Source organism: Meles meles, chromosome 10, assembly GCF_922984935.1.
Source record: "Meles meles chromosome 10, mMelMel3.1 paternal haplotype, whole genome shotgun sequence".
NCBI classification, from domain to species: domain Eukaryota; kingdom Metazoa; phylum Chordata; class Mammalia; order Carnivora; family Mustelidae; genus Meles; species Meles meles.
Window position 1 is genome coordinate 89,142,660 of NC_060075.1, and position 13,357 is coordinate 89,156,016.

At 50.6% G+C, this 13,357-nt stretch overlaps 1 protein-coding gene across 15 annotated transcripts in view; it reads right to left on the bottom strand.

Moving 5' to 3' along the window:
• The window catches only part of SRPK2 (SRSF protein kinase 2), a 244,859-nt gene that overhangs the window by 1,798 nt on the left and 229,704 nt on the right, over positions 1-13,357 (bottom strand). For 9 of the 15 annotated variants that reach the window (XM_046021591.1, XM_046021592.1, XM_046021596.1 and 6 more), the window contains 3 exons: positions 10,831-10,900; positions 10,111-10,203; positions 9,711-9,803 (listed from right to left, as the gene is read on the bottom strand). In XM_046021591.1, the coding sequence (XP_045877547.1) occupies positions 9,711-9,803; positions 10,111-10,203; positions 10,831-10,900 (256 nt within the window). Of the gene's footprint in view, positions 1-3,149; positions 3,233-9,710; positions 9,804-10,110; positions 10,204-10,830; positions 10,901-13,357 lie in introns of all 15 variants that reach the window. The other 6 variants (XM_046021593.1, XM_046021597.1, XM_046021606.1 and 3 more) reach the window with 4 other exon arrangements.

Sequence of the window (13,357 nt, forward strand, 5' to 3'; positions counted from 1 at the left end):
CCCGAGATGGTGGTCCTTCAAGGTCTACAAGGCCGTGTCAGATTTCAAGTAAGCTTGGCGAATGCAAATAAGGGTTCATCAAACAGGGAACAGTCCACTTGAGTCAGTTCCAGGTTTTTTTTAAATGAGCAGAGGTGTCGAGTCCACCCAGAATGTTTTCTTTCTTTCTTTTTTTTTTTTTTTTTGAGTTTATATATGTATATATTTTTGGTCAACTCTACACCCAATGTAGGGCTCAAACTCACAACCCCAAGATCCTTGAGAGTCGTGTGCTCCTCCGGAGCCAGCGAGGGGCGCTCCCACCCTGAATGTTTTCCTTAGCAAAGAACGACGAAGGCGCTACTCTCCCACCAATGTGGGATCTCTTGCAGTCTGTAAACAGGCTTAGAAAAAGCTTGAAGATACACACTATATAAACCCCTTGGACCATGACTTCTGCATGGTCCCTCTAGAGCAGTGCCGTCAGAACTTTCTCTGGTGGCAGAGATGCACTTTATCCCCCTGACAGGGCAGCTGCGAGCTGGAGGTGACCGCTGAGCCCCGAGATGTGGTTATCAGTGCAACTGAGGAGCTGAAGTTCCCCTTGGTTTAAATTTCACCAGCCGCTAGTGGCTACGGTAGCAAGCAACCCCGACTTAGAGGCCGACCTGAATCAAGTGCCATTCACTTCTACACCCGTGCTCCAACATCAGAGAGAGCAGGACATCGGATCTTGAAGTTAGACTGTGCCAAAGTGCTGGCTGCACGTACAAGGCCAAGGTTGCGAGCAGCTCCCACTGACAAGCTACGGGGACTGACGATCCGGTCAATGGTCGGACAACAGCCTTTTCCAGGATAGGAACAAAAGTTGTCACAGGTCAAACTACCAAAAGGTGAGGATCCCTTTCATGACGAGTAACTCCCTTTTTTTCTTCCAGTTAGACATCTGCACAGGACACCCCACCCCTGCCCCTGGAGAGGCCTCGGGAGCAGCTCCCGCAGGTGAGGGAAACGCTCCCGGCGCCCACTCCCCGCACGGGCTCGGCCCTGGGCTCCTGTCCCTTCCGCCTCAGCACCCATCGAACACCTGAGCCACCAGGGACGCTCCTCACCGTGCGCATTACAAAGGTCTTCCCACCCCACACACCTGGCCTGGCTCACCAATTTATGCATCTCAACTTAGCCCAGCCCCCCTTTCTTTCATCACAGAGATGATAAAAGCACGTTACAGAAAATCACAAAAACACAAGCAGAAATGACTATAATTCCACCCACAAGGATCTTTCCTTTTGGCCCGCACGCTCTCTCAATGACACTCTTGGGAAACGGTATGTCTACAGGGCTGTAATCGGGCATGCACAGGATTCGGAACAACGTCCCCTGTCAGAGGGATGGCGTGGAAAACACTCTGGGGACAAGGACAGAGGACAGATTTCGGCACAGGCATGGAACTGTTGGTCGGTCTGTTTTCTGAGGGAGGTGGACCTGCCATCTGAGAGGAGAGGGCTCCCTCCTGTGGAAGGAAGACCATGTCCCTGAGTATGGAGTTCGAGCCGCCACTCCAAGTTCACCCCCTGGCATGTGCAATCACAGCTCTGGGGCTCCAGCACCCACCAGCCCACACCCCAAATCAGACACACTGCGAAATGAGAGGGACGTGCATAATTACAAGTGCTCAGAAACAGGAGAATAGGGCTTAAAAAACAACAAACCACACTCCATCCGCTCAATGACTACTACTTAATACTTAATTACATAGCACAACGTTTGGTACTAAAAGAACAGAAGACGAGAAGAACATGATCACAAGAGTAACTTCCACAGTCCCTAGAAAGGCAAAGCAGGTGCCCCCGAACTCCAGCTTCATTATGGGTTTTACAGTGACTGTGGCTTTCAGCAGATCCAGCCTAAGGAAACTAAGAAAGTTCACACACACCAGGCTAAAGGCAAGTTCTCTGGAAAGAGGAGAGAACTTCACTGACCTTCATCTCTTCTGACCCAGAACACGCCCTGGGCTCTCGAACGGATGCACCTGCTGAGACACGCAGTTTGCGCAGAACAAGGAAGGAATGGCTTTCTGAGGGAGCCGGTTTCAAACTAAAATGCATCAAATTAAGTACAATCTTCCATGGAAAGAAAGAAGCTTTACTGGAGACAGCCATCTAAAATCTGCATAAGAACTGATGAAGACAAATAGTGCTGAAGACCAGGGCAGTCTGTGTGTTCATACCTAACTGGCTGTGAACCGACAGAGATTCCTAAAGAACAGACTAGATTATCTACCTTCCTTCCACCAGGTAATTCCACACAGAAAACTATGTGCAAAGAGGCTGTCAGGAAAACAGGAAGCAGGAAACATGCAGAACAGTCTTAGGCACCGATAGGTACTGACCACAGCACCACAGTGCAATCACAGAATACGACAGCCTCTCAAGGAGCAAACATGTGGCCACACGGACAGCAGGAAAAACGTGCCAAGAAAAACACAGGACATAAACTCACCCAGGCCCTATGATTACATGCACAAATTAGTATGTTCAATTCAATATGAAACACGGTCTTCTAAACAGTTGATAAAGTATGATTTCACTCATACATGGAATTTAAGAAACAAAACAGATGAACACAGCAGAAAGGAAAAAAAAAGAGAGAGGGAAACAAGCCATAACAGACTTTTTTTTTTTTTTAAAGATTTTATTTATTTGACAGAGAGAGCGCGCGCGAGAGAGAGAGCACAAGAAGGGGGAGCAGTGGGGGCGGGGCAGGGAGAAGCAGGCTCCCTACTGAGCAGGGAGCCTGAGGCAGGGCTCCATCCCAGGACCCTGGGATCCTGACCTGAGCTGAAGGCAGAGGCTTACCAACTGAGCCCCCCAGGCGGCCGGCCCTAAGAGTCTCACTGATGGAGAACACACGGAGAGCATCTGAAGGGGAGGCGGGTGGAGGGATGGGGCATGGGGACTGAGGCGGGCCCTCGTGATGAGCACTGGGTGTTGTAGATAAGTGATCATCACTGAATTCTACTCCTGAAACCAATATTGCACTGTATGTTAACTAACTGGATGTTCAGTACAAAGGGGAAAAAAAGGAAAGAAAACCATAGTTGATAAATGTTCCGTAATAAACTCTAAGCCCCCAAGCCTGTGCAGCTGCGGACGGCAGGACAGCCTCACCTGGTGAGGAAGGACCTCGGGTCCACTCCGGGCTCCAGCCCCGCTCATCACATGCGGGAAATGCAGCCAAGCCACTCCTACCACTTAGAATACAAAATAAAATAATAACACGTGTAAGGGAGGGAAAAAAGAGACCAAAATGAGGGGGGGAAAAACTGGGATCACTTTTTCCTATTGTACAAGTAGCTCCTGACAAGTCAACAAATTTTTACCTTGACGATTTTTTTCTTGCCTAGGAAAATATACAAAGGCATATTTCATTCAAAGTTTGCAAATAATTAGACACTTAATAGTGTCAGTCTTTTTTCTTTAAAATGAGCTTCCTTTCCTTCTTAAAGAATGCTGAGAATAACTGACTCTTTCCTCCGGAGCCCAGCAAGGCCAGATGGACGGCCCTGACCTCGGCTGCCCACCCCCGCCCCCACCACCAAGTCAAGGCTTTGGGACTGCAAATGTATTTGCCAATCCTAGATTATCAGAATGCTTTTTAATTTTTATTTATTTTTATCTAGAGAGGGAAGGTGTACCCACACGTGCATGAGGGGGTGGGAAGGAGCAGAGGGAGAGAGAATCCGAAGCAGACTCCACACCCAGCACAGAGCCCAAAGTGCGGCTCGACCTCACAACCCTGAGATCATGCCTGAACTTGTATCTCAGTCAGTTAAGCCTCTGACCCTTGATCTCAGCTCAAGTCTGGATCTCAGGGTGGTGAGTTCAAACTCTGCACTGAGCTCCGCACTAGGCATGGAGCCTACTTTAAAAAAAAAAAAATTCTCTGTAGAAAACAAAAGGATAATCTCCAGGACCTTGAAATAGGCAATGGTTTCCTGAATGGACACGAAAAGTACAAGTAACACCGGGTGAGGGACACGGGGGAGGACATGAGCCGTCATGAGCTCTTGTATTATATGAGACTGAGGGATCACAGACCAGAACCCCTGAAACAAATCATACATTATAATTTTAAAAAATAAATTTAAAAGTAGAAGCAACAAAAACAAGTAACAGAAGAAAACGTAGAAAGTCAGACTTGATCTTGAATGCACATCACACAGGCGCATTCAAGAGAGATGAAAACACGTCCACCCAACAGCTGTACAATGTTCTCGGCACTATTATGCCTAAGAGCCGAGGAGTGGAAACACAACCCACCCAGCTGTCAACAGACGAGTGGGCAAGCAGGCACGTCTCTGCACACACACGAAGCCCACAGTCCCAAAAGCAGCGGAGGGACCCCAAGTGCTCAGACCGCAGGATCCCACCCACGTGACGTGACCGGCGCGGGGCAGAGCGCGGACCAGAGGCAGCCGGGCTGAGGGAGAATGCAGAGCGAGGGCTGACAGGCGGCGGCTTTCTCAGGGAGAGTGAAGACGGCTGCCTGACTCTGGAACATGTCAGAAACTACTCAGCTGTACACCTAGAAACATGTGGGATGCAAGAGATGCCTCTCGATAAAGCTGCTCTTTAAAAAGAGGTACAAATCTTACAACAAAGTGACAACTGAAAGAATTCCAACACAGTTAATGTGCGTCCAAACACCCCCCACTGGTTAGCAGCTCACAATGAGCGATGGGAGTACACGGGGTGAGCTCTGACCGAACCTGTTACAGCAATAATGTCATCACTTTTTTGGCATCATATGCTTAAATTCAAATTGAAACGAATAAAACACGGATTCGGACCTATGGTCAGCTGTGGCCTGGGGTCTGTTCTTTTCCAAAGTGTTTGCTGCGTTCGGTGTCCTGAGCTGGCCTCTATGCGGTGGCATCATTGCTACAGCGCCCTCCCGTCTCGCACCCCAACCCTGGGCAGGAGCCGCCTGGACGGTGCAGCCTTCCAACAGGGCCCCGTGAGAGGGTGAGGGGTTGCTGCAGGGGCGTCCAGGCCCAGAGAACACAGTGCCACCTGCTTCTGGCTCACGAAGACCTCCAAAAACCAAGATGGGCTCAGGTTTCAGAGTGTACAAAGCCCTCAGGGTGCCCCCTCCGCACCAGGCTGTAAAAAGACACAGTGAGCCTCAGATCCCACCGAGAACCTCACCGCTCAAAGCTCATGTTTGAAGTCTGACTGTCGCGAAAGTCGTCCACAATTAAGTGTCAGACTCACTGGTGTGAGGAGCCTTTTCTAGGTGCCTGCACCACACCCAGCTCCTGCGGAGATGAGTCCCGCACGTGGCACCCCCGCGCTGTCACTGGCCGTCACCCTGCGGCCAGCACACCCTGCCCAGCCACAGAGGCCCCACGCTTCCCAGAAATCAGGCCATCTGGTAATCTGGGGTGATTCTGGGCAGCATCACAACCCTTCCAACAGCTTCCATCTCAAACTGAGAACGAAGAACACGGAACAGAGCGTCTCGTTTACAGAGCTCCCGGCAGCGCCCGGTCCGTCCAGGGCCGCACTGCATCCCTGCGGCCATGGCCCGGGACATGGGAGGGCGGGACACTGCCAATACTCTGGACACACAGGTTTCATGCGCACCCTGAAGTCTCCAGTAGCAATTCAAGGTCTCTGGTCCCACACACAGATCATCCTACACATTCCAGCACACTCGATGGCCTTACCTAGAATCAAAGCGATTTAAAAAACAAAAGTCAACTCCTCTGATACTTCCATTCTCAACACAGTGACCTTTACTGAAATGGTGGCAGCACCGCCTCAACCCACAGCGGGGTGGGCTCCGGCCGGCACTGTCTGTACCACCACCACTTGAGCTCCGGGGCTCTTCCGGAGGACAGCTCACTTCTGGGGCCGTGTCAGCCTGCTCAAGCCGCCACTGCAAAGTACAACCGAGTGGCTTATAAAGCAACATTATTTTCTTGCCCACAGTCCTGGAGGCTGGTAGTCTGGGAGCGGCCGCCAGCCACACTGGCTTCTGCTGCGGGCCTTCCTCTGGGTCACGGGCTCCTCATGTCCTCACGGGGCACACGGGGCAAGGAGCCAGCTGGGGTCTCCTCCTCAAGGGCACTAGTCCCACCCATGAGGGCTCAGCCCTCATGACCTTCTGTACTTTCCCAAGGTCCCACCTCTTAATACCATCATATTTTGGGGGTTAGGAGTCACACATATGAATTTGTGGGAGGGCACCTTCAGACTGTAACAGGACAGGACAGCGATAGAATTCACAAAGACGCTTGTTTCTCTTGGGGCACATCTTCACACACTGATCAAGATGATTTTTATGAGCAATCTTTGGTGGCTAATGTCCGCATCGGAAGGAATAGCTTGCTGGTTATTAAACCCTAACAGGGTGAGAACAGGAACTACATCCTTTGCTAAAAAATCCAACAACTTTTAAAAATTCCTGGCCAAGAAATAACTCAAACTAGTAACAACCATTTTACCCAGAATAACTAAGATGTCACTTAGCAGCACGTGATCTCTAGCTCGAACACACACAGCCTCCTTTCTCCCCGGCCTCCCAGTGGGGAGATCTGCTTCCACCCAGAAGCATGGAGAGCACAAAAATGTGGTGCTGTTCACTCCCTCTCAACTACTGGCTATTTTCCAAGGTGACTTCAGCAAATTAGTAAGTATTCGGTTTTGCTTTTATCCGTTCTGATAAAACAGTGTTCTTTAAAACATTCTTTAATGGATACACTGAAGATCTCATTACTTCCAAAACGTATATTCACACACATTACCAAAGCCCACCTTTAATATAGCATCGTCCTAGGGCACACACTGAAATCTATTTTCACGACAGGCCCTCATTCATCATCGTACTAGTTCTGTGACTTTTAACAACCCTAAGTCCCTTCTTGTCTCCAGTTTTTATAACTCAACAGTGATCAGGACCAAAGCCCCAAGTCCCAGTCATTTTAGAGGATGTCTTGCCTAGTCACAAACTTTCCCTTATATCCAAATGAAGGAGAAAAGTAACACCAGGTCACAGTGTTTTCGGTCTAGATTTACCAAGGATGCCAAACACACTTCTGCTCTGCAGCTCAACAAGCCCCTCAAACCTGCCCCATGCACATGAGTCCCAACACACACGTGTGACCATGACCTGCCGCTCCAGCAGCACGGTCCTGTGCTAGCACTCGGGCTCCCACGGGGCAGCAGGCCATGACTGCACACAGACCGCGCCGAGTCCCAGGACTGGCAGCGGTGCTGACAGGGAGGACAGTGTGAACACCGCCTGCCAGCACCAAGGGCTACAGGATGCGCAGCTCTGAGCTGAGACCCGCCGGCGACCCGGCATCGGGTCACTATGCATCACTCATCAGCCTCCCCTGTAAAGACAGCACCTGCCAGCTGGGTCGAGGCGAGGCTTCTGGGCCCCGTGCCGGGTCTGGGCTTGTCCTCAGCAGGAGCTGTCTCTGGTGGTCTGCAGCCCAGGCAAAGCATGAGAGCACGAGAGGCTCAGAGCAGCTGCCTCCAAGAACAAGTCTGAGCACATGACCTCAAATAACTCCCACAACTTCACTCTCTCACCATTCAGGTCCCCTGCCTGCATCCCTGTTCCTCTTCCTCCCCAGGGACAAAGCACTGAGGGCGCGGCAGAGCCCAGGTGTTGCAAGCGGCTCCTCACTGCGGAGCAAAAGCAGCAGCAGCACCGTTAAAGGAACTATCCCTGCTTTCTCGGCTGTCACCCGCCACAGCCTGACGCCGGAACCTGCTCACGCACCCGTGGCAGACCCTGCTTGGCTGAAGGGGCAGGTGCTGTGGTCCAGTGCCCTGCAGTGCCTGTCCCCTCCCCCAGAACATTAGTAATGTCCCCTCTTTCAGGACAGACGAGGCTGGTAAGCTCTCTGCCACCCTCCCCTCCAACGCCCCACCTGACAACAGTGACAGCCGTGGCTGGGGGTTCGCTGCAAGTCATCTGCCAGCCACGTCCTCCTGCCATCTCTCCAGGCTCTGAAAACCTTCTCCAGTGTGGAAGAAGGGGTCTGCCTGACAAAAACAGAGTTCCTCAAGTCACGCAGAATCCCAAGCCACAATCATCCAGAGCTTTCTCTCGCTTCAACCATTTTCAAGTAACATTTTCTGGAAGTTTCCTGTGGAAACTTGGTCCACTCTCCCAGGAAAACCACTGTCTAGAAGTTCACCCTGTTTAGAGTGTTCTCTTATTTCCATCTTTGCCTTAGCGGACGTGGCACGAGCTACTAGAATGCCACACACTGCACAGATACCTCTTACATTTCTGTGTAACAACCACACAGAGGGGACCTGAAGATGAGACTCGCCCAGCCTCACAGCACGCTCACAACCCAGCTGTTGCCGATCACAGTTCAGTGGCAAAGCCATTCTGCTGCCCTCAAGCCTCCCAGGGCCCCTGTGTGAGGGGAGCCACGGAGCTTGCTCATGGGACCCAAACGCAAAGAGCAGGTGGATTCTGGGAACCAAAATGAATACAGGCTGTGCGGAGCAGTTCTCCTTGACAATCTTTTCTCCTGCGATAAGCCTTTCACAGGTAATAAGAGAGTGACTGCACCAGTTACGTACTTCAGAGGCTGCCCCGGGTGATCCCAGAACAGCTGGGAGTCGGGGTCACTGTGCTCAGAATAAGTGGCTCAGGAAATCGCCAGCTTTGGCACGGTCAGTTCTCAAGTCTCCGTGCATTTCACAAGAATATGTAGAGGATGAAATGAGGGCTGATTAGGTCAATATCACCAAAGGGTATAAAAAAGGATTATTCCTCTAAAAGAGTAACTTATCTATCTTATAGGAAAATACAAAGTCAAAACCAGTCCTCTAAATCTGGCTAAAGCAGGGAGGAACAGAGTACCAAGGACTTTCAGAAATTTCTAGAAACTCCATGTCCTGCTCAAACCAACTTTAAAAGTTATTAAAGGGTGCTGCAGCCCTCACTGCCCACCCCACCCCCCACAAAAAAATCCAAGCTGGAAAAATATGAAGAGGACCAACATCCTCACAAAAGGAACATGGCAATGGGGAGGGGTCCTTCAAAAATAAATTCCTGGGGCTTTGGGATATTTTAAAAACCTGATCACTAATTAAAGACTACACAATGCAAAGAAACATCTATTCAGGGTCACGTCAAGGGAAGATCAACAGAACTTATCAAAGTAAATCAGCTACAACACAGTGTAAGTAATGCAAACTTGATTTCTTAAAAAAAAAAAAAGACAAACTTGATTTCTCCAAGTTTGGGGCGTAGGGTTTCACAGGCCCACTCCCCAGTAGCTCAAACAGATCCAAGCCGACATGGACAGACATTCGTTAAGTCCAGCCCCTCAGCTGCCTCCACTCCATGGCAGAAACATTGGGGCTCCAAGAACAGAGAAAAGGAAGGTTAAGTCTAGCTGGCTTCTGAAGATCACTTAAACTCCTTTTTCCAAATCCACAAATATACACATGGGCTCAGACTGGGACAGGGAGGTGGGGAGGAGACCAAGGGTTTCGGGAAGGTTGTGCTCTTACAAAATCCGTACTCCACAGATAACGAGACGGTTCGAGCCTATGTCTTGAGAGCTTTCTTCAGCAGAATTCCCCAGCTGTAAACGTCCAGGTCTTTCTCCACTGCCCAAATGGAAATGCACAATTTCTCCTTTTGGGAGAGGATTATGCTGGAAATTAGCGTTGCATAAATACCGTTACCTTTTCTGGTGAAAAACTCCTTGGAATATTTCCCCAACATAGCGTATTTTCGAGGGACTTTCCCCAGCAGTTCAATGATCAATGCTATGTGATCTGCATTGGGAAACATTGCCAGCAAAACAGAAACACACGACAGTTTAATCAGTACACTGCATGCGGACACCGGCACCGCCCGCGCAGACAGAAACAGAGCGCCACCTGGAATGTGCGAACGGATGCGCGGGGGACCACAGCCCGGGCGAGTGTGGTCTGCCCTCTCAACTTTTAAATCAGCAGAGGAATTTGCCTAGGTTGCTTTTTGAATTTAGGAGACAGGTCTGTCACCGTTTATGCTACGATCAGCAGCTGCTGTCCCGTTTCTGTCTGCATCATGGCGCTTTTCAAAAAGATGAGGTACTACCTCTGCGATTGAAGAATTCCCGAGAATATTTTCCAGACAGAGCAAAGTGCCTTGGGATACTGCCTAGCAGCTCTATGATGTGGGCTATGTGGTCTATGGAGAAGAGAAAAAAAAGGATACGGGAATGGGAGGGGCAGAGGGAAGGATGGGATAAAAGAAGAGGGAAAAAAATTGAAATTAGTAAAAAATCCAAAATAGATTCAAATCAACAATGTCTGCGCACATCCATGCAGAGGATCCTGGGGCTGGCGGGCCTCAGGAACCGTATGGAACATTAACGGTGACTGGCCTCAGCTCACCCCCAGGCCACCCCAGCATTGCAAGCAAATAAGCATGGAGATGGTCAGGTTCACAGATGGAATTCAAGCCAGAATTCCCCGGTTTTCAACTCAGCTCCCCAAGAGGACAGAGAAATGGGCAGCAGACTGGTGGACACAAGGACCACAGAGAGGCTCTGCGGTTCCCACAGCCTGTCCTCTCCTGGCCACTGGGCACCAGGTCCGGGGCAAGCAGGAGGCCAGGCGAGCTCAGGCCAAGGGCACTCCACAGAGCTGCACATCCACTGTGCCCAAGGGGGCTTCAAGCTCAAGGAAAAGTGACTGAATTGGGCGTTTGAAAACCGGAACACAGCTCTCTTTCAGTATAGAAACACATCACTCTCCGGAAGCTCAGGTCTCTCAGGAGAGCCCCCCAAGATATGCGGCAGGCAGCGATACTCACCTTCATCTCTGGAGTAGTCTTCCCCAGAATGCGGTTCAAACAAATAATCTCCCGTTGCCAGCTCAAATGCCTAGGATACAACAGATGACATGCTAAGCACTCTCTGAAGCGGCCCCCAAGGCAACAACTTTTTCTCCTTGTACAAGAGACCTACATTTTATGAGGATCTGATCAAACCAAAGGACCTTCTAATAGAGCTCAACACCAACTTTTTTCTTCCCTCCAAAAAGTACAAGGAAGTTTCAGAAATACTCTTCCATTTCCTCTCCTGGAGGATGTCAAGTCTACGTCCTCCCCTCATCCTGCAAGAAGCACATCGGCCAGGTCTGCAGGGGTCTGCACCCCCTCTCTGAATGGCAGGACCGGACTCCATTCAGGACCAGGGCTGATTCATGCCTGCCCTCCACCCACAGGCTCGCCCAGCCCCTGGTGAGCAGGTGAAGCAAAGACCCTTGTGTCTTGGTAACCAAGAGCTATTCCCAGCGTCTCATCATTTCTTTCACTTCTGACTCAACCAAGGGAGAACCCAGAGCCATAAAGAAGGCTCTGTTGCTCCTGCTCTGTGCCCTGGGCCGGGACGACCCCAGGGGTAGAGGGCAGGGAGAGCCAGCCTACCCCCAAGCCTGCTAGCTGGCGGGGGAGGCCACGTGTTTCCGTTTCTGCCAGGCAGTCTTCTCCCCCTGTCCTCAAAAAAAAAAAACCCCTCAGGACCACGAGTTTAATCTGCTAATGGCATATAAAGATGGCAACTGCTGCTGCTGTGTGGATCCAATACCATGTTCTTAAAATCTTTTTTTAAAAAAGAAAAGGCTCTATCCTATTTTTGGTTTTTGTACACTTCTATTCTGTATTAGATCTTGCTGTTCTGAAAGGCACTCAGGGGCCCTGCTCTCCCACATCCCCCATCTCCTCCCCAGGCCCCGACCAGGGTGCAGGGCAGGGCCTCCACCACGGCCTGCCACAAACCAAGGGTGGGCACAGGCGGGCCATGACCAGACCACCTTCCTTTTTTTTTTTTTAAAGGAAAGGGGAGAAATAGGGTGACAAGATGGTCGTCAGCTACCCTGTGAGAGCACCAGTTCATGAACTCAGAATCCCGCAGGACCTGGACACACCCAGTGTCAGGTCATGAAAGTGTGGCAGAGCCGCAGAAGGTCCTCACCCGGGGCCTCTCCCCTCCACCCAATGAACAAGAAATACCTATTGCAGATCAGGGCACAAAAGCTCACACGTGGACACGAATGCAAAGGGAACAGTCGGATCTCATGGTAAATGGCCAGAAGAGTCTTCCTCGCCTGGGACAAGCCATGAGAAAGAAGGGAGACCAGGAGGAAGCGAGGAGGAGCCGCTGCAGAAGCCCTGAGGACGGTGCAGGGGCTGCTCCTGACCCCGCCCTCGAGCCCTTGCTCACTGTTCTAGTATGTTTTCAAGAACATTTCAATCGGGCGGAGTCTACTTCTTACAACCTAATACAAAGATATTAACTGAGTATTCCTTGAAAGATGACTGTTCTGATTAGCACCTATGTTATTTCCAGTGAAACTCTCAAATCAAAGAAGCCCACAAAGAAAGGATTTAAAAGAAAAAAAGGAAGAGGAGAAGCAAGCTGGAGGCTGTCCTGTCACGTTATCTGGTCCTAGTTCTCTGAAGAGGGATGAGATTTTCTTAACAAAAAGGACCTGTTCAACAGCATAGAGGCAGGTATCATAGGGAAACATTGGCCGCCATGCTTTCTGGTGGCTACCGCCACGGAACTGTGGAAGATGAATGCCTTCCACTCACCAAGTCCCTCCAATACAACTTTTACTGTTACAAGTTCAATACTCGGAAACTGAACGCTTTCCTCCTTACCTGACCAGATCCCCTATCAGGACGGCCCCCACACCAAACTCTGTTCTCAGGTTCTGGGAAGAGCGCACACTTCTTTCTTGGAATGCCCTTCCACACCACTCTGAATCAATAAGGTCGCCTCTTTTTTCTGAGATGTGACCAGTGCTAAGGAAGTTGGGTAACGTCTGTCAGACTGGCTTTTCCTACTTCTAGGGCACTCACTGGGGCCCCCGGCAGAGCCTCGAGGATATGCCCTCTCCTGGGGCTCTGACACAAGTCCAGAGCACGCCTTGGGCCTCATGGAACTTTTATATCACATCCGCTTCCATCTGGAGGGGTCCCAAAAGTCCAGAAAAAGACAAGAGGATCAACAAGTGGCATATTTCAGTTACTCTGCCTCGTTCTGTTGCCCTCCGTCCTGACAACAGCGCGGACACTCATCACTGAACTCGAGCATCACTTCTCGCGGGCGCTCTCAAGTCCACCAGGGAGTGTGCGAGACTGAGTGCCACGACGCCATGAAAGGACCGCACGCCACACCCCCCACCAGGCTGGAGCTCCAGTACAGCGTCGGATCATGACTTTACTATATTGTCGTACTTCCAAACTTCAACACAAGCAAGGACTGGGAAAAACTGCCTTGTGTTTACCAGGTTCTCTAGGAAGAACGAAAGGGACCTCTCAGCCTCGCCCTCCG